The sequence below is a fragment of the Sphaerodactylus townsendi genome, linkage group LG11 (genome assembly GCF_021028975.2).
Source record: "Sphaerodactylus townsendi isolate TG3544 linkage group LG11, MPM_Stown_v2.3, whole genome shotgun sequence".
Lineage (NCBI taxonomy): Eukaryota > Metazoa > Chordata > Lepidosauria > Squamata > Sphaerodactylidae > Sphaerodactylus > Sphaerodactylus townsendi.
Genome location: NC_059435.1, coordinates 53705084 through 53726319, shown reverse-complemented (window position 1 = coordinate 53726319; position 21236 = coordinate 53705084). Strand labels below are relative to the sequence as shown.

Here is a 21236-nt window from a genome sequence, read left to right as displayed (position 1 = left end):
ATAGTATTAATAGCATTTTTGCATATGTACATTCCCTAGTTTTTCTGGAGGTTCACTGAGAAGAATCTCTCATCTTCCTTTCATCCATTAGAGCAAGAAGCTCTGAAGGTTGTACCAAATAATACTGGAAGGGAACATTCTCACCCACCTGAGAATGCTGTCTAAAAGTTGGATCTTTGATCTGAGATTGCAAATGCCTTAACAGTCCAGGTGCTTGGGAGCAACAGCCGCAGAAGGCCATTGCTTTCACATCCTGCATGTGAGCTCCCAATGGCACCTGGTGGGCCACTGCGAGTAGCAGAGAGCTGGACTAGATGGACTCTGGTCTGATCCAGCTGGCTTGTTCTTATGTTCTTATGTTCTTGAGGGAGTGCAGAGTCACTACTTGTATATGGTATCTTGTACCTGTGATATACTGTGCACAGAACCACACCTCCTCCATAAAATGGAGGGAAAACTTGCACAATCAGTGTCTCATAGTGCCATGAAGGTCAACATGAAGAGTTCCTGGATTACATGTTATGCATTTAAGTGCCCTATTGTGTAAAGATAATCTTTGGAAGGCTAAGTGTATGACCTGGCACTATGCCATGATTGTAAAATATTCCCTGTGGATTTTTTCTTCTTTACATCCACATCTAAAAGACATTAGAATTAATGCTGCCTTTATAGCAAAATTTTACTTAAGTAATGCTCATGGAGGCATTTAAATTTGTCTTGATATTTGAACAGTTCCATATAAATCATAAGGACTATGAGTCAGAGATAAAACTGATCCCAAAATAGATATTCAGCATACAGCGACCTTGCCAGTTTTCTTAAAACATGGGGTAGGTACAACATCAGGGAACTACGCTCAGAAAAGCCAAAAGTAGTATGTCAAAAAGCCACATGGTCAAGAAAGCTTTATAACAGGAAACCTCACTGGAGAAAACTGAGGGTGATTTCCCACTGGCGATTAATCCTGGGATAGTCACCTGAAATATCCAGGTTTCCTCCTGATCTCCCCACTGCCGAACCACGGAACTCAGATCAGTCCTGTTTCTGGCACTCGACCCACTCCTTATCATGGGATTTTCCTGGACCTGCTTGTACATGTACCTTTTTGGAAAAAAAACACTCCAATGGGAGCTAATAGGACATGGGGGCTACACATTTGAGGGTCCATAACTTTGGCCCCCATGAACCAAACTTCACCAAACCTGGGTGGTTTCATCAGCAGAGTATCCTACTGATACCACCCAGGTTTTGTGAAGTTTGGTCTAGGGCCGTGGTGGCGAACCTATGGCACTCCAGATGTTCATGGACTACAATTCCCATGCTGGCAGGGGCTGATGGGAATTGTAGTTCATGAACATCTGGAGTGCCATAGGTTCGCCACCACTGGTCTAGGGGGTCCAAAGCTATGGACTCCCAAAGGGGGTGCCCCATCCTCCATTGTTTTCAATGGGAGCTAATAGGAGATGGAGGCTACACATTTGAGGGTCCATAACTTTGGTCCCCGTGAACGAAACTTCACCAAGCCTGGGTGGTATCATCAGGAGGGTCTCATAAAGATACTCTGAAATTGTGGTGCTGCTAGCTTAGCAATTGCACCCCTGACAGCAGGCACCCCCCCCCCCCTTCTGGGGCAGGCCTAGACAGCTTCACTAGAAACATGCTGCAGTGAGGATGTTGGAACCTGGATGAAAAGGTGCCGATTCTTTTGAAACTTGGTTGTATCTAGATTAAATTTTCAGGGGGAATTCGGCCTGATTGGTGGAATTCTTAGCATAAGGGTATAATTGGACAATTGCCCCCGCCCCTTGGATCTCCCTGCCCCTTGCATTGCAGATGGTTTCTACTTTGCAGGTCTTCCTACATCAACTAAATAAGTCTTTATTCTGGGAATATTTTTTTAGAGAAACCAGTCCCCAGAGTTTGTTACTGTTATGTCTTGCTTTTGATACACTTAAGCCACCTAGAATATTTTTTTTAAATATAAAGGTGGGAGTAAATAGTCAAATAAATAAATGTTGGGTGCTTCTGTCCCTGTTGAAACAAAGGGTTATATAGACTTCAACCATATCTGGGACCAACTGGCATGAAATGTTTTTCTGTATAAGAATACCTGTGAAAGAATGCATATGTAAAATGCTTGGAATGAAAAACCCACGTGGAATTTTCAGGAAGGATCCATGACCAAAGCTGGCATGAATTTGGTATTCTAATAAGATTTTCCATATGTATTCCTCCCTGGATAGAAAACAAAGTCTGTAAGTTGCAATCAGTCACAATCACTGAGTAGGAAATTGATGACATTAGAACCAGTTCACTGATTGCTGCTCATTTAGTCTATCTTTAAACCCTCCCAGAAAAAAAGACTGCTCAGTTTTCCTGGGCAACTTTTTCAGTTGTTCAGTCTGTTCCATTATAATTCCAGCTTTTACCACTTAATAGAAAAGAAAGGATAATGAACCGAAGTGGTACAAGCTAAAATTATATTGATATATTGCCCCTTTTTTTTACCAAAGCTAAGGGCCAAACTACCATGATTCTGGAGTTCTCTAACTGGGACTCCAGACTTGTTATATGAACCTAAAAAGCAGCCACAGAGGTGATGATATAGATGAAGAGGAGCTGACTGTTTCCCTCCCCAGTACCCATGCTGTATTTGTCTTTTTCCCAATTGGGGCTTAAAGCAGCTTGAGGAGCATTTGCAAAATTGCACTGATGGAAGTTCCACTACTCCACTCCCAGTGGCAAAGCCCAATCCATATGCATCCCAACCTTGGCTGCTCCTGCAGACCAAATGACACATCTGCAGTTCCATTCACAGATTTAGAACACTATGTATCATTCGCCATTTTCTTTCTTTCTTTCTGTCATGTCCCCTTTATGATGTTTCTAAACTTTTGTGAGTTTTCTAAGCTGTGGCTGTGGCCTGGTAGTTTAGCATACACCTAGAATACAACTGCAACTGAACTCCACTCTGACACATGCAAACACATCTCATCCCCCTGTCATCTCAGAGAAGGACAAAACAAATAGGCAATCACACAAAACACTCCACACTGTGCCACAGAGAGACACGTACCTCACTGTGATATATCTCAGAGGATGCCAGCCATAAGAGCAGGTGAAACTACCAGACCATGGCCTCACAGTCCAGAAAACCCACTACAACCAGTTGATACCAACCACGAAAGCCTTCATCAATACATTTCTAAACTCTTTCAGTTTGTTTCTGGAGTAACATCAGTATTACTTGTCAAATCCAAAATGTATCCTGTTTAATTTGTTGTTTTGATCTGTTCCATTCTGTTGGAATATGCAATTGATACCCTTTTGAAATTTGAAAAAAAAAATTGTTTTTACTTTATTGACATACTTGCTGGAACTTCATACAATAAAAATATATGAATCTAAGTTCCTTCTTTTGTGATTAGCATAAAACAGTATCAACAAAACCAGACATGGACTCTAGGATTTCTCCAGCAAACATTTCACTTACAATTATTTATCCAGAGTTGTTTTTCCAAATGCATCAAACCATAATTGGAAGAATTAGATTTCCAGAAAGCCACAAATACTGATCATACCAAAAGTATTTACCAGTGCCAATAAAACTATTGACTACTAACCACAAGGTTTCCGGACTCGTGCTAAGTATCTGCTTGTACAATGATGAACAGAATCTAGTTCCAGGAGCTCAATACAAAATACAGTTGCAAAAGTCAATCAAATGACAGAAAAAAAAATCACCTAGTCATTTTTGGTCATTTCACAACATCCTGCTGAACAGTACCTAATCTTCCTGCTTGATGAAGATTGATGGACAGCTATTCTCAGCACAGAGCCACTGAATGAAAAAAAAGGACAAACTACTACTATAATCCTCATGATCTCAATGGATCTGCTAGAGCAATTGAAGGGTCTGTTTGCAGCTTACTTTTCTCCCTCTCTTTGCAGTTTGCTGTCCCACAGGACACACCCGAACTCGCTGCTTTTTTGCGCAACTCCTCGATTCCTCACTATGTTGGGCGGAGGGAAGTCAAAACCTCAGAACATCAAGTGAACTCTGCAAAAATTCTGGTGAGAAGCCTGAAGATTATAGTGCCATTGAAAACTTACAGTGCAGCTCTATGCATGTTTACTTGAGATAAAGCTCCACTCTTTTCAGTGAGGTATGTGGGCATAGGATTTCAGCCTTAAGAATGGGGAGGAGGTCTGCTCTTACTGCCAAACACAAGTGCCAGTCATGTGGGACTATTATTTTAGGTCTGGTTTTCTTTTCATATTAGTTATTTCACAACTCCCTGTACATAGGGTTCCAAGGCAACTTCTGATCTTGACAATCAAATGAGATATCAACAAAACACAATAAAAATAGAGCAAATTAAATAACAAAACAGCAGCTTAATGTTGTGTCTTAAAAATCATTCCAGGGATATTTCAAGCTGTTGGTACATTTTATTTATTTGTATATTTATAACTGCTTTTCTCCCCAATATGGACCTAAAGCAGCTTACATCATCATTCTTCTGTTGTCTGTGTTATCTTTACATGAGGTAGGTTAGGCAGGGACAGTGTGATTGGCCCAAGGTCATGAACAAGCTTCCAAAGCAGAGTAGTGTTTCAAACTCCAAATATAGGGTTCCCCAACATGGCTCCTAGAGAACCATAGCACCCGCCAGTAATTCACTGGTGCAGTCTAAGGTTTTCAGAGAGTGGGTGAGGTAATTGTAAAGTAGGACTTGTTATTGGCTGCTGTCATTCAAATGAAAGGGTTTTTCACTGCACTACAAGCCACAGCCACTATGATATCATGAGAACTGCTAAGCACCTGTGCCTAGTCACTGGTTTCCATTTTCCCTTCAGGCCTTCCTTCTTTTTATTCCCCCTTCTCATCCAGCCTCCCACCCTCCCCTCACACTTCTGTTTATTTCTTGTTATTCTCCTTCTGCCATTTTTTTGCAGAGCAAGAAGGAAGGCATTGCATTTAGCTATGCCTCCTGCAGCAGCCATTTTGGCTTTGGCTCCACCTTCTGCAGCAGCCATTTTGGGGTAATGCTAACGAGTCCTTCTCAGAATTCTAAAGGTGCCCTTGTTCTCCAAACTACAATCCTCCACTTTTAACCACTCTACCATGCTAGCTCTCAGGAGAGGGGGATCATCCACTTTACTTTTAAAAAAATAAATAAATGAAGGTCCTCTAGTGGCATAGGGAAATGGCAGTCATATGGGTTGGGGGTCTGGGACAAGATAAGTACAAGGCAAACTGTTATATGACCCCCCTGTTGGCACTGCATTCTCAATGGTAGTGGGAGGAACATGGAGAATCATTGATGTGAGGACACAGCCTTGATTCCCATCAACAAGGTCAAGCTAACATTAATTCTCAGTTCCAGAGAGACCACCTTTGAAGATGCTGCCATTCAACCTTAAAAACTCGGAATCCCCGCCAACCTGCTATTTATCTGCTATCTTTCTCAGAACTAGGTTTTTATATTGCTAGTTCACATTGAGCAACTGCAAACAGTTAGCCCAAATACTAACTCCGTGTGGGATCTTTTATATAGTGAAATAAACAAGAACCAGAGCTTTATTCAGTAGTTTCATCCAACCTTATTGTACTAGGATTTAGTCTGGCAACATTTGCTTGGTGTCTTTTCCTAACCACATTTTTGATGAGGATGAACAGCCAAGATGCTTGAGAGAGTGGAATAGAAACGGCAAGCACGTCTTTTGTTTTGCAGGCTGCCGTTTACATATTTCAGCCTCACTCTCCAGTGATTTCAGTGCTCAGATCCGATGAGGGATTGCCTCGTTCTCTTGATTTGTGGAATGCTCCATGTGTTCAGTTCCATTGTGTGTATGAAACATTCCTCGGCATTAGATGAAGTAATTTCTTACCTTTCATGGAGTATTGGGTGGACATCATAGTACATGGATTATAGCCCATGGCTAGAATTGAAAGGAGCTACTTCTGGCAAGTCCTGGTGGGATTTTTGACCTTTCTATCCTTTGAACAGGCAGCTGTACCTCATGTTGTTTGAGTGTGCAGAAACAGTGCATGGTTCCTTGCTTCTCATTGAGGACTAGTAAAGACCAAAAAAGCCATTTAGTGTGCAGGTTACATACATTTGATAAACATGAGTTTCTGCGTAGGCCTCTGATTATGTGATTTTTAGTCTAGCATGGTTATGAATTAAAAATAAAACATGCCATTTGCTCCTACAAGACAGAAAAGTAAACAAGTCTGGCTAGATTAAAGACTTGTTCAAATCAGAAAAGGTAAACAAACACATCCTCTAAAATGCATCCTTTCAATAAGTGCTGTGTAATCATGTTGCTGTTGAGGAAGTAAATTAAAGCTGAGAGGATGTAATCTTTAATCCCATTCTAATGGAGGAACATTCTGTGGAATGTTGTATAATTTTGTATACCAATGTGACACTGAACTGCTGTTTACAGGTACAAAATTATATGTGTTGGATTATTTTCTTGAGATTGAAATTTAGGGAGTATAATTTGACAGAAATTAACATTAGAGCATCAAGTGCTGCTGCTAAAATGGGATGAGGAGTTTGAACAAAGAAATCTTACTATTTCATATTTATTCTCAAGTGTGTATTTGTATTGTTACACTGCACATCCTGAAGAGAAATTCCAAAACTGTACTACCCAGTTTTATTTTTCTTTTGATAGAAGAGACTTAGTAATATTTTCATTATTTGCAAAAATACAAGTAGAACCTAGGCAGAAGCAGGGAAGCCCTCCTAAAATGCAGGAATCCTGCTACTGCAGGTCAAGTCCATGAACACACTGAACTTCAAAGTGATTCACCTTCACCATCTCAGAGCTCTTGTGTTGTCTGTCTCTCCCAAATTGCTGATACTGTTAATTCACACACACATACTGACTGTCGTGTTCAGGTAGGGATTACCTTCTTTAGGTTCTGACAGATTGTTCGTTCAAACCCACTGGAGGATTCCCAACCTACCAGGAATTCGCCTTCTAACAATTAGATTCCATGAATGAAACAACAGCCAACTAGTGGGACATTAATCTAATATGGAATAATCAGCAAGCAATTTTAGCGCAGTACAATATTTTAAATGTTATGTTTAAAACAGATACAAACTGGACATTTATTTTAAAAAAATCAAACAAGAAAACCTAGATTTTGTAGTTGGGGTTATTTTCCTATTAGGTAACTTGCAGTAGAATTCTAAGCATTATGGACTTCAATGGACTTAAAAGGGTGTAACCCTGCTTATGATGGTGCTATGAAAGGGTGTTTTATTTTGTAGAAAATAAAATCAAAATCCTTTCTCCTTTAAAAATTAATGCCAATAATGTTGGGAGTCTAGATTCCATTCTGAAAACTTCCTGCTTAAGTGCTCTTATATTGATTGAAACGTTATATTGATGATTGAAACGTTATATTGTTTCTCATATAGAACTGTACCAACGTGGAATGCCTAATAATCACGTGTTCGGTAGGACTGTTAGAAAGAGGGAAGAGTGCTGCACTAAAAATACGGTCTCGATTGTGGGCTTCAACATTTCTGAAGGTAAGGAAATGTTTGGTCAAAATGATACTGGAAAGAACTTGTAATGTGTGTATTATATGCGCTATGTAAATGAAATATGAACCTTGGTTTTGCAATCAGTGGTAGACTCATGGCATCCATGCACCCTTCCCTTTTTGTGCGAGGAGTGAGTGGGTGAGATTTTAGATTGTTTTAGGGTTCTTAGGATGGGTTTTTCCTGTGATTTTAACATTGTTGGCTTTTGTATGGTTATTGTAACCTAAGGTGACCAGATGGTCACCTTTGCAAACCGGGACAGGCAGGCGGGCGGCCACACATGCGCGCAGCCGCAGGAGCGCACTGCCTTCTGGGGCACTCCTGTTTCCTGCCCTGTGACAGGTTGGGAAACGGCAGCACCCCAGAAGGCTGTGCGCTCCTGCGGCCGCGTGGAAGGCTGCCGCACTGCCTTGTGCCCCAGAAGGCAGTGCGGCAGCCTTCCAAAACCCGGGACATTTGGAAAAACCCGTGGGACGCGGGACAAGTTGTTTCAAGGCGGGACTGTCCCGCCAAAAGCAGGACGTCTGGTCAGCCTATTGTAACCTGCCCTGAGACCACAGTAAAGGGTAGAGAATAAATGCAAATAAATAAATAAAATAAATACTGAAGTCCCCATCCCAGGCCCATCCAAGCTCAATTCAGGTGAATTAAAGGGGAACAGAACCCCCAAATTCCAAAGTTCACCCCTGGGGCTATTTGGCTTGTTCTGTGCTAGAATGTTAAAATAAGATGAAAAATTCAGATGTTGTGATCATTATGTGTAAAAATGTCTCTTTTTCAGTCTTTGCTGTTAGCATCTTGGGCCACTAGGGATGCTGCAAATTTCATAGCAAACCTATTCAGCAGTCATAATCAAGCTAATCAAGGATATGTTCATTTTGGACCAAACAATTTCGACAGTTGCCAAACAAGTCTGCAGCTACTCTGTTACTCAGAAGTTTCTAATGTCATAGCCTTGGTATGCTGGGGCACAGGAAAATTTCAAGGATAATGAACAGCAACTTCCAAATGATAGGGAATCAGCTGGGAGTTGAGATTATGATTTACTTTTTAATTGTGGTGGTAGACCAGCAAAATGAAAAAATACATAGAAACAATATAAAAAGTCAATCAACAATAAAAACAAAGAAATTACAAAAACAGCAGCAATAAAGGGAATACAAATACATATTAGTATTACCCCTTTTCAGCGTAAGGAACTTGCACGTTTATTTACCATGAGATTGCGTTTTTTACATACAGTAGAACAAATCCACATCCTCGATCAAAACTCTGGTCAAGAGATTACCCTACATCAGGTATCTGGATTAAGTTCCTGTGGGGGTATCAGCTTGAGAGCTCCATCCAGAGGGGGGGGGGTCAAATCTGCTCGTGGGAGTGGCACGCAGTTGCACCAGCAGATTTGTGCTCTCCGTGCCACTTGCCCCAGTGAAGGGGTGATTCCACCAGCATGTCCTGTTTTTAGATTTTTCTAACATCAGTCAGTATGCGCAAGATATCCTGTCATTTTTAACCACCTTGCAACTATGACACAGGTCTCTTATGTACTTGTCCGCTGTACCACGGTGGCTCTGAGGAGTAATGTTGGGACATTGGCTAGGATATCAATTCTAGGAGACAAGATTAGGATAAGCCTGGGCCATTATACCCTGTTGTTGGCTCTTTGTTGGCCATTGTATGACATAGGATACTGGACTGGATGGACCAGTGGTCTGATCCAGCAGGGGTCTTCTTATATTGCGCAGGCATCCCCAGAAACATCATTGCTCTTCAGCTAAGCAGCCCTCATTTCTATTGCAGTAGACCACATACTTCATGAATCACATGAGCCGAAAGTGTGTATCAGATTCTCTTCTACCTGACTGTTCTTTTTACACAAATAAATTTATTAGAGTGGATTGAAAGTAATATTTCAATCCCCTGAAAAAAACTCCACCTCATTGTGATATATTATGTAGTCCAATGTGACATTGTACAAAATAATGGAACAGTTTCTCCTCCCAGATATGAAAGTGTAATCCTGGTGAGTATTTAATCCATTGTGATTTATTTTAGGAATACAGAACATATGTTTCCCTTCAAATAATGAATAAATCACTTTTTTCTGCATTTGTATACAGTGACTTTCTAACTTCGTGCAATGCTAAAATGTTATATTCTGATCATTCTGTCTCATAGCAAATTGCAGTCTGTTACCTTACAAACTACCACTTTATCACAAGCTGCAGTTAGATGATGATTTAACATATTTTGGTAAACAAGCAGCCTGAGGTCTCCCAGTGAGCCAACAAAGATAATAGAAACTGCTAAACAAGGCAAGAAGGGACTGAATGATTTTTGGCTTTACTTCAAAGAGTGAATTCAAATGTGAACATATGTTAAATTTTGAATTCAGTTCACTGAACCAGCAAGTCATTAAATACCTAAATCATACAAAGGAGAAGTAGCTTCGTTGGGTTAGGCTATGTGTTTTCCAGGACTATACACTTTATAGTATGTTTCTATTAGGTTTCTATCTTTGTTATTTATTACATTATATGCTTATTGAAAAAAAAACCCTCTAGTTCATCACATACAAACATTCATAATTATGCCGTGAAGACAACAGTTTAAGACTTGTGATTGCCCTTACAAATGCACATCTGGAATTCCATTTGAGGAAAGGAGCTGTGGTGAATTTAGAATGAAGAAACTGCAAATGAGGAGAGGTGGCGTGCATCTTCCTGCTGCCACCATTCAACACTAGACTTCACTTGAAATCATAGGCCGTTTTTTCCAGGGAAATTTTTACCTACATTAGCATGGGGAATATCCCAATGCAGCCTGGAATTCTTCATGGTACTTGAAGCTGCACTGGGTCTGCCTCTGCATTGCACCGCCATTTTCCCTTTTCCCCGTGGCTTTCAAAAAGCTGCCAAATTGGAGGTTCTTTTGAAATGCCCCTGTGTGACTCTGCTTGCCTCTGTGTGCTTCCACTGCTCTGAAAACACCATGGCAGCAGAACCAGGGCCATTTTTCCTGCCTCACCACTCTGGCCCGCCCCACCAATCAACAGGTGGCACCCTGCTCACACACATGCCTGTCTAAAATCCTTGAGTGTTTGAGAGGATGGGCGCCCTCCACACCACCTCTCTCTCTAAAATCCACGTTTTCTCCCTCTGTGTTTTCCCCCCACTGCAATGAAAGCCACGTCTCTTATCAACACAGAAGGAGTTTTGGGCTCAGAGTTATTTAAAACTAAACTAGTGAAAGTAAGTGGGGGAATGGGAGGAGAATCAGCCAATCAGAAAACAGAAAACGGAGGTTGTCCACGCATGCGCATAAGTAATTATGGAAGAACTCATGGTGCAAATGGAAAAGCCCTGGGCTCACACAGAAACAGCTGGGGCATAATGCACTAGCCATGCCTCGACTCCCGAAAGTAACCAGAGACCCATGGGGAATCAGAAACAGGAAAAAAGCCCTACAGCATGTAAGCTCCTGAATCTACTCCAGGGCATTTTGACTGTGCAAAAAAGACCATAGTCTCCCAAAGCTTATTTTCTACTCTATCCAAAAATGTATTTAGCTTGTGTAGTTTATTTATGCAAAACATTTGTATCCCCAAATTTCAGTCCAATTAGGGCCTCAACAAAGACAAGGACAAGGATAAGTAAGGGAATGAAACAGAAACTCTTCACACTGGAAGGGGCAAACCGCCCACAGGGACAGGGGAGTCAAATGACCCCAGCCGCAATGGCGGGCGGGGGGCAAAATTGCCCCCCGCCCCCCTTCTCCCCTGCGCCAACCCGGCTTGGAATAACTGGGTCGGCGTATAGAAGGCACCTAAAGATAGTGTGGCACCCGTCTGAGCCGCCTCCTTCCCTCCCTATGCCATTTCCCCCCAGTATGCCTCTGCACACTGGTGAAAGACAATTGTTGAGTGGGATTGATGGATCACTCAAGGGAGTAAATTACATAATTCTATCATTGTTCCTAACCTGTGGGGCACCATCCCCTACCTGCCTTAAACACAGATAGTATTGTATCAGCAATAACATTAACCATGTTTTGGGTTTCTTCTTAACCAGAGATTACTTATCAGTTTCATACCATGGTTTCAACTTCTAGCTAAATAGGAACCCTGTTCATCATTAGCTAAATACTTTAAAAAATATTCCCACCTTTCTGCTGACCAACACAGAAACCAGGTGGGAAACAGAAATGTAAAACACAATAAAATTGTATATGAACAAGACTTAAACACAATTAAAGCTAAATATAAAATTAATTAAAACTATATACACATCCCAGTCGAAAAACACTTTATGCAAACTAGAAATAATCCCTTTTGCCCAGATTCACACTGCCTCAAAAGCTCTCCAGGTTAGCTCTATTCTACAGCTTTGCCAGGTAGCCAGGAGGGCAGAAACATCCCATAATGTCTTCCAGGAGATTGTGTTGCAAGCATGAAGGCAGGCACTGAAAAAGCCCAAGACGCTTTAGAAAGTGCCTCAAACAAAAACACGGACAATAGATCTTACTGGGAAGAGTGAAGCAACCACACAGGATCATGTAGGGATAACTGCATAAAAATATTTAACCACAGCTACAGCAGGAAAGAGTTGTTTGTTCAAGGAGAGAAGGGGTACATGATTCCATATCCCACTCCTTAACTGTTAACCATCGCCTGGATCCACATGTCACTGGATATTATGCTGTTGCAATTATTCACTTCCTGGCTTTCCTCTCCAGACAGGAAATCCAGGAGTTGAATCATTACCACAACATAGGATCCAACAACGTGTGGATCCAGCCATTGTTAAGAATATGTCTTAATAGCCATGACAGCTGAATTTTAATTCATGAGCTAGGAACTAGACATCAGATTTGAAAGCACATGTGCTGTCTTTTAAAAATTCATAACTTTTGTGATAAAACAAACACTGATGCCTTTCCAGGTTTTCTTTAATCTGCAAAAATTAGAATACAGTTCATTTAACTGGTGGGTTGGTTTGACTTGCTTTGTGCAAAGAACAACCTGTACTAAAATGTAGTAAAAACAATAATTTAAAACTAAATAATAATAAAAATCTTAGAACAATGAAGCCATTCAACAGTAGAAAAAATCAAGCAGATTTGATAGCAACAAGTCAATAAAAACAATGCAGATGCAAGTAAAAACAGTATTTTTAAATAGCTGAGCAGATCAGGCTATAAGAAAATAAAACTTGCTGCTTGGCTGCTAAAACAGCAGATTAATTTTTAAAAAATAAAAATATTGGAGAAGTTCAGGTGTACATTAATAAAACATTGGGCAAAAAATGGTCTTGCCTGACACTTAAAGGCTATCCACCAGGCAACCCAGTCCCCAATGGAGACCCATAGCAAGTTGCTACATCATACTCCCTTGGTTTTTCTCACAACTCTCTGGGTTAGATTATGGAAAAGGCATTCCATGAACAAGGCACCACCCCTGAAAATGTCCTGTCTCTCTTTGACACTACCCTCCCTCCATCTCCATAGTAGGGGCACTGAGAACAAGGCATGGGATATAGATGGTGGGCAGACTGATACAGAAAAAAGCAGTTCTTCAAATAACTTGATTCCAAACTTATGTTTTTGTATACGATTAATTAAAAACATGGTCCCAAACACACACTTTGACCTGCAAAACGTCAGAAAACCTTAGATGTTTGCCAAGGTTCCATGTTTAAGATTTTTTTTCACTTTTTTTACTCCTCCTCCTAGTCAATACTTAAAAAAAATTGCATCTGTGGTTACACATTTTGAACGAATCTATTTAGGAAGTCAGCAAATTTGGAAAACAAAAAATGGTCCACAGACTGGAGACACTCAATCTACATTGTAATTCCAAATAAGGAGATGTCAAAGACTGCAGCAATTAATTGCATTACTTTCTCATGCATGTAAAGTGATATTCAAAATCTTATAACAAAGACTGTTACAATGTATGGAACAAGAAATGCCAGATGTTCCAGCTGAACGGGCTATTAATGATAAGATGTTTTTGAGGTCATTAATTCATAGAATTGCCATAGGTTGGAAGTGACTTGGGGCATTTAACACAGAGGCACATATAGGAAGTTTTTTGTTTCTTATTTTGCATTTTTATTTTTATTTCCCTGTTGCCTAAATAGTTATTTAAATCCTTCCAAGCCTGTCCTTTAAATAAACCCACAATGCATATTTTGATGAATTCTTTCTTATGATATGGTTCATTAGGGAACCCACATGTTTCCATCAGGTTGACTTGGATCTCCAGGAAGTAGCTTCTACTTCACATAAATAACATATGTTTTCAGCAGTCTTAAAGCAGGCTTAAATACATTTTTAAAAATCATCTTGCTAAATTATTGTATGTCTTCCATTACCTTCATTTTAAAAGGGCATTTTACTGGCAGTAAGTTCAGTTCATAGCAGTTGAATCTCATGCAGAGAAGAAGCGGTAATGAATTCCCAAAGTGTGCATTTAGATGGGAACTGTGCATTGCTCATTCTCCTCCATCTAAATGTTCCAGACGTCAATGGAAATGAGGTGGAACTTCCTTCCCACCTTCTATGAGGCAAGAACAACATTATCACAGTAACATCATATTTAGCAGAGTGCTTCATTTCTGGGAGCAAAGTTCACTCCTAGCAAAAGACCCTCAGTTTGAATAAGGGGATTTTGTCAGTTTCTCCCCTTAGAAAAGGGCTCCTAGTATGATGTCGAAAAGCAGTCCTTCTAATCTTCCTTAGAAGTAGCCAGATGAAGTGAGTTGAGCACTCTGGAGCAGTAGTCAATATATGTTCAAAGGCTGGAGCATCATTCAGATTTGAGAGGAATCATCAGCCCTGCTAGATTCAGCTAACAATTCCAACTGGCTTAAACTACTTCATCTCCCACGTTGCCATCTGCAAGCCAGATGCGAGGCAGAGGTTGTCCTCGCATGCCTTGCTTGTCCTCCATCTTGTATCTTTTGAAATGGGTTATTGATTTCTGCTGTTGTGCCTCATTGGCACCAAAGCAGGCACCATCATTCATCAACATGCCTAGTGAGAATTCATTTGAATTGTTTTTTACTGCCTAGGTGGGCCAGGAGTCTGATGCTCTTTCCAAATCATCTTGACTGTGTCTGGATAACATGCAGACAGATACTGTACTCAAGTGTTTATTGGAAATGTTTAAATATTTTCTATTCAGGTGCCCATGTGTTTCACATTGGTTGAAACGAAGGATCTTTTTTAAAAAATTCAGATAGTTGAATGCATATGAGTGCGTTTGAGGGGGAATGTTTTAGATGTGACAATATTACTCTAACTGATAAAGATATCAGCATAAGGGTTCCTTAATCTCTGTAAAGTCCTTCAGAGATTCCTTAATCTCTGTAAAGTCCTCCAGAGGCCTCAATCCTGAAGAGGGACATGATTGAATCATTCTTGTTTTAACATATTGCTTGCAGTAGAAAACAGATCTGGGGGCTCAAGATTTCTGCCCACTGTATACAATACTGTTCCAAAGCAGCCAGTAGCTGCTCTTCCCATAAATCCTGTGTAGAGATTTAGGTCTTGTTCTATGGTGGGGAAAATTTTACACCAGAATAATGAACTGAGAATTTAAGACTGGAATAAATGGAATGGAGAAGCATAAGGTTAGATCCAGCTGTGGCAGTTCCCCTGCCACTTTATACCTTTTTATCACTGTAAGGCAGATTTTTCCTCCTTTTGCCTTTTTGGGTCTCTCAGAAGCCTTTCTGGTAGCATGTGATGGTTTCAGGCTGCAGTTCTAACATTGTCCTGCCTTAAGATGTAGAATGCTTTTACTTTTTAAACCAGTCCTCTTGAAAATGGCATTGGAGAACTGAGGCAGGTTAAAAGGAAAATTTAATGAACAAAGTTGGAATTATGAAGAAAATCAGTAGATGGAAATCAGGCAGGAGTGATCTATGTATAATCTTAGGTTTCTGTCACAGGCACAGGATTTAATCAGGCTTTCTAGGTTCCATTGGCTGTTTCTGCATGGCGGCAGAAACGGCTGTCCACTGGCATAATTAATGTCGGTGGACGCACAAGACCGTTTGCACAGTCTCATGCGGGCAGTGTCGAGGCTGCTGCAACTTGCAGAGGCAGCTCCACATGGAGCTACATGCGGGTCATCCCATTCACCAGCCTCCTCCCTGCACAGATCTGGATGGCTGGAGGGACACACCCACACTGCCCTCCAAACTCTGGGGATTGGAGAGCAGCATGGGCGTGTCTCTCCAGTGTCCAGAGCTGCGCAGGGAGGAGAGGTAGGTGAACGGGAAATATCTTCTCCTTCTGTTAGTCAGCTGGTTGCTCCTCCATCAGAGCTCAGGTCAGTGCACAGCTTGTTTAATGATCACATAACAGAAACATGATAACATAACACCATAGGAGTAAAGGCACAGCATGGAAAAGAACGTGCCCCGAGTGGCACCCCTGCCAACCAGGAAGCCTCACATCCAGCATGTCTGCATGGGGGGACCCAGTGGGATGACAAATGACTGGGAGGCTATGTGGGCACTGGCCTGTACCTGGCATTCCCCTTGTCACCAGGGGGTGTAGGCCATCTGCCTGCCCATGTCTGGGCAAGCAGCTTAGTGGCCTGCTACAACCCCCAGGCCACTTATGGGGGCCCTTGAAGATGGAGAGGCAGCACACAGGCACTGCTTCCCCGCAAAAGGATCCATCCCTATGCCCAATATGCCAAGCTGTGACAATAAAGTAAAAATAATACGTGTAAAATCAAAGTTCCGATCTCAGCCCTGGCCTGAGCAAATCCCATCCCACTGAAGAGACTTTTTCAAGAACAATTCCCTTACAGCAGAAAACCCAGAACAAAATATTACAAGAGACATGATATACAGTAGAATCAAGTGCCAGATTAAGGGGAGAGGTAACTTCAGCCTGCAGAATGGTTTCAGTTTCTTTTCAGGTTTTTGCCCTATTGCACAGGTGTCAAACTCGTGGCCCTCCAGATGTTATGGACTACAGTTCCCATCATCCCCTGCCAGCATCATACTGGCAGGGGATGATGGGAACTGTAGTCCATAACATCTGGAGGGCCATGAGTTTGACACCTATGCTATTGAACACATGAAGCTGCCTTAAACTGAATCAGGTCATCAGTCTATCAAGGCCGATATTGTCTCTCAGACTGGCGGGGTCTCAGACAGATGTCTTTTTGACGCTTTTCACTGGAGACACCAGGGATTGAACCTGGAACATTCTGCATGCCAAGCAGATGTTCTACCACTGAGCCATGGCCCCTCCTCTTCTTCTTAAAAACCGCATGAAGTAAATAGAAAGCCTTCTCTTTATACAAACATGAATATGGAGTAGCCTTATCCCAAGTCATACTCTTAATCCATGTATTTATGTGTATTTGGGTTGTGGCTGAGCATTGGACACTCAAGCCTTGTCCTAAGTTGTTTCAAAGCTCCATGAAAATGTGATCAGAGGATATTTTTATACCAATATTCGCAATTTAAGAAAAAAATCATATTCAAAGAGTGTGGTCATAGACAGGGTGTCTGGGCATAGTGATGAATGATGTCTGTTTTTGATTCTAGAGTAGTCTCTTTAAAAATCAAAAAAGGCTTTGAATTTGAAATATTTCTGTTCAAACCATCAAGTGGTATGGGAGTTCCACTCAGTGGTGGGGAAGAATTAGAGGCAATATTGGATCCAAATAAGATGCCTTCATTGTTAAAAAAAATCAGTGTAAGGCACAGTGGGATCTAATCTCAACAGCGAAACTGAAGCAGATCCATCTCTGTTGGGTGGTATGCTAATGCTAGTAAATGCAAAAAAGACAAAGGCTTTTATCCCTCAAGAGTTGCTTATGTTTCCATCCAAAGTTGCACTGTCTGGCATTTTACACAGCTGCTAAAAGCTGCAAGATCTTTGGCCTCCTTTGTATCAGGTTGTTTTGTTTGGTGTAGATATATAATTGGGGCACAAGGGTTAAGAGTGGTGTAAGCAGTTGAAGGCAAGTTATGTCATGCCAAATGCAGGCACTGTTTCAAACAAACGAGTAGCGTAGCCTTGGAAACTTTTATAAGCATGATGGATTCTTAAATGCAGCTATTTAGAACAGGAAGTCTAAACATTCACTCATGTATGCCAGTCAAACATGGATGGTGTAGTCTTCAACATATTAATTCTTAAGGAAAATATACCTTTTCAAGGAGGTACTATTGTAGGCCTTTTCCTCCACATTTTTTAAAACCTAAGTTTATTGGCAATATTTCCAGTGATCTCAGAATCCTGCCTATATTTATCTTCTTCCCAGTGTAAGAAGTTTGAGAGTATTTATTTGTTTCATTTATAGTCCACCTTTCTTATGAGTCCCGAGGCAGATTATAGGACGGGAAGACAAGGCATTGAAGACCACTGTAACACATATAACAAGTAGTGCTACGGAACTTTGAACAAAAAAGAGTAGAATTATCCAATAAAAATATTTTACTGAATATTTCCCCTTTTTGTTGTTGTTTATTCATTAAATTTATATACTGGCCGTTCCCAGCCAAGGCCAGGCTCAGGGCAGCATACAAACAAATGTAAAACATTTGTTGTAATCTTCTTTATAAAAGAGCTTACTTGAACCATTTCTGGTCTCATCAGGAATTCATTTCACAAAGCAGGAGTGAACAGAGAGAATTCTCGGGGTCTGGTGGCTGTTTGTCAGTTGCAAGATGGCGTCTTCAGAATGCTTTCTTCAGATGGACTGAGCTCTGACTCAAAAAAGGTCATATCCTGCCAGGAAATTTGCTAGTCTTTAAGGTGCTGCTGGACTTTTGCTCTCTTTTACTGCTACAGACTGACACAGCTACCCATCATGATCTGTATGTCAGGCTGTAAGTGCGCCTGTTTATACATACAACTTATGTTACATGTATAACTTCTGAAGTAAAGTCAGAAATGTCCAAGTTCATGAAAATTTTATGTGGGTACAAAGGAACTTTTGGATTTTTCTCAAGCTTTGCCTACGTGTGGTACCAAAACTTGTTTATACTCTTATCAAAATAATCTAATCTGTGTGCCTGTTGTTGGATTTATGGCTGAATCTGCTGGTGGGAGCAACACAGGGCAAAACCTGTGGATTTGCTCTCCCTGGGGCACTTGCCCAGTGGTGGGATTCAAATAATTTAACAACCGGTCCTGGTGGTGGGAATTCAAATAATTTAACAACTGATTGTTTACAAGCACCATTTTAACAACCGGTTCTGCCGAAGTGGTGTGAACCGGCTAAATCCCACCACTGCACTTACCCCAGCAGAGGGGCAAATTCACAGAAAGCAGTTAGTTGTCCCAGTTTGAGAAGTTATGGGGCGATTCCCCACAAGGGAATTCATTCTGGGATAGCCCTAGTAGGTGTCCTGGGACAACGGAGAACTCCCCACGGCTCCTGTGTCAAATTCAGGTCAGTTCCAGTCCTGCCCTGCGATACCCCCCTCATCCAGTTTTCAGAAACTGCCAGGAAGGTACATCTTTTCTGGCGATGCTGGGATGAGTCAGGTATTGTGGGGAATCCCTGAGTCTCCGTTCGTGCTGTCAGCTAATCATCACAGAATGGCCTGGGCCTGCACAGAATGGGAGACTCAGGGCGGGAAGGAATGCATCTTTTTTAAAAAAATTATTCTTGCATACGAAGCTACAACCATGCAGGTTTGTGTGGTGTTCTTGCTTTGTGACGATGTAGCTATGTAGACGTTACAGGAAAAAACCCAAAAAAGGGAACACCCATTCACATTCCCACCCTAAAGCAACAACCAATCAGGAACAAGGAACAAAAGAGCTGATCCTGGGCTCTGATCCCGGTTTCAGCTCCAGACATCGGTTGCTGTGGGGAGGGGCAGACCAGGATCAAAGGTACTGTACTTTATGGTCTCGGTCCAATCCCAGGATGATTTTTCCCGTGGGGAATCAACCATGGTAAGCCTATTTCTGGGGGAGTCAAAGGGGACCTCTCCTTCCTTTTTTTACAAACAAAAAACCCCAACCCTGGTTGGATGCACCCCATAAATACAACCTGTGTCCTGGAGATATCTGGAGAATTTCATTTTGGCTGGTTGCTGACTGGCCACATTATACAAACCACCGTAGACCAATTACTAACAGGATATTGAAATGATGCATTCTATAGTGTTTCCCCCCTACTATTTCTCTTAGGCAATAGAAATTGAATTCCAGGACTTCCTGGAGCTTAAGAAGCTGCCGTGAGGATTCAGTGACCCAAGGCACAGATCAAGATTTTTCTTAAAAAAACTTAGCAGACCTTAATCCTCCAAAAATACTCTGCAGCAGCAGCCCTGTTACTAGAAACAGACATACACAATGGTGACAAGTAATTTTTATGGTTGATGTATTTACTGTAAGGAAACTTGTAAAAAGTTAATGTCTTTTACTGTTCATCCGCCATCCATTATTGCATGGGTTATCACTACAGTCTTTGATAATGTCAAATTAATGAGGAGGACAGGACAGACTCTACATTCACAATCTCTTTGTATATTAAAGCTTATTTAGTATCCTGCTTGTAAGTGGAATATAAAACTGGTGGGAGTGCTAAGCAGAAGTCATTGGATGATCAGTGTCACACGGATGTATGTCAGAGGGGCATTCATGACATCATAGCCATGCATCTGTTTGCCCTGACCTCCTTTTTCAAAGAAGGCACAAGGCAGCATTAGAAAAGGTTGGAAAGACGACAGTGGGGAGATGCACAAAGGGGCTATATAAGCATGCTATGCCCCTTCTAAGCAGTGTGAAAGATGCAGTCAAATGTATATTGAAAATTACATTACATGATCAAAGCTAGACCATTATCTGTGTATCGCTCTTTTTATAAGCATATGTCCAACTGGAGGTTTTTTGGAGGACGGATAGATTCTGTTGTTTCTTATGCCTTATTCTTGTTTTCATTTTTTATAGTAATCATAGTATCATAGAAGATGTAATAAGGGTCATAGTATAGGGTCATAGTATAGTATCATAGAAGATGTAATAAGGGTCATTAGTAAGAACTTAGGTCATCAGTAAGAACACAGAAACCATGAGCAGTTCAAATTATTGCATGCATTAGTTCATACAACAAATATTACCAGTTGTGAAAATATTGGATGTGTTTGGATGTGTTTAAAGTGATGTAAAGGAAGTGGGAAACCCTAGATAGGAATGTTTTCTCTGTCTATTTTTTTTAATTTTTAAAACCTTCCAACATGGGGATCTAAGGCAGCTTTTTTAATTAAAAAAATAATTTAATAAAATTTAATAAAATAATTCATTAAAATCTTTTTAAAAATCAATATAAAATAGCAGATCTCTGTAGGAGAAACACAATACCCTGGTTCAGGATGCACAGAGGAAGAAGTTCTCATTCACTGACCCCGACCCATTCCTATAAGTATCTGCCAGGAGCTCCATTTTGTTTTTTTTACATATTACCAATCAAACATGCAAAGTGCTCATATGAACCCTTGTAGAGTCTATGCAGACGTTCTCCTCTTTGTGTGGATCTCTGGTTCAGAACCAGTGGCCATGATGCCACATAAGCTTGTACATAGTTTAAATCCAGCTGCAGTTGTTTAAATCCAGATGCAGCTGAAGGCACTGTAGTTGTCAGGCTCTCTGTTTTGAGAGTTCTAGTCAAAT

General features: G+C 41.0%; 1 protein-coding gene and 1 non-coding gene across 2 annotated transcripts in view; one reads left to right on the top strand and one right to left on the bottom strand.

Annotated features, from left to right (window-relative positions):
- ITGA8 (integrin subunit alpha 8) overlaps positions 1-21236 on the top strand; it is a 145267-nt gene that overhangs the window by 98630 nt on the left and 25401 nt on the right. Inside the window, exons 26-27 of the mRNA XM_048511358.1 lie at positions 3952-4074; positions 7446-7559. Of these exons, the coding sequence (XP_048367315.1) occupies positions 3952-4074; positions 7446-7559 (237 nt within the window). The remainder of the gene's footprint in view (positions 1-3951; positions 4075-7445; positions 7560-21236) is intronic.
- On the bottom strand, positions 16776-16847 carry TRNAA-GGC. The gene has a single exon. It is a non-coding gene; the product is annotated as a tRNA-Ala (tRNA).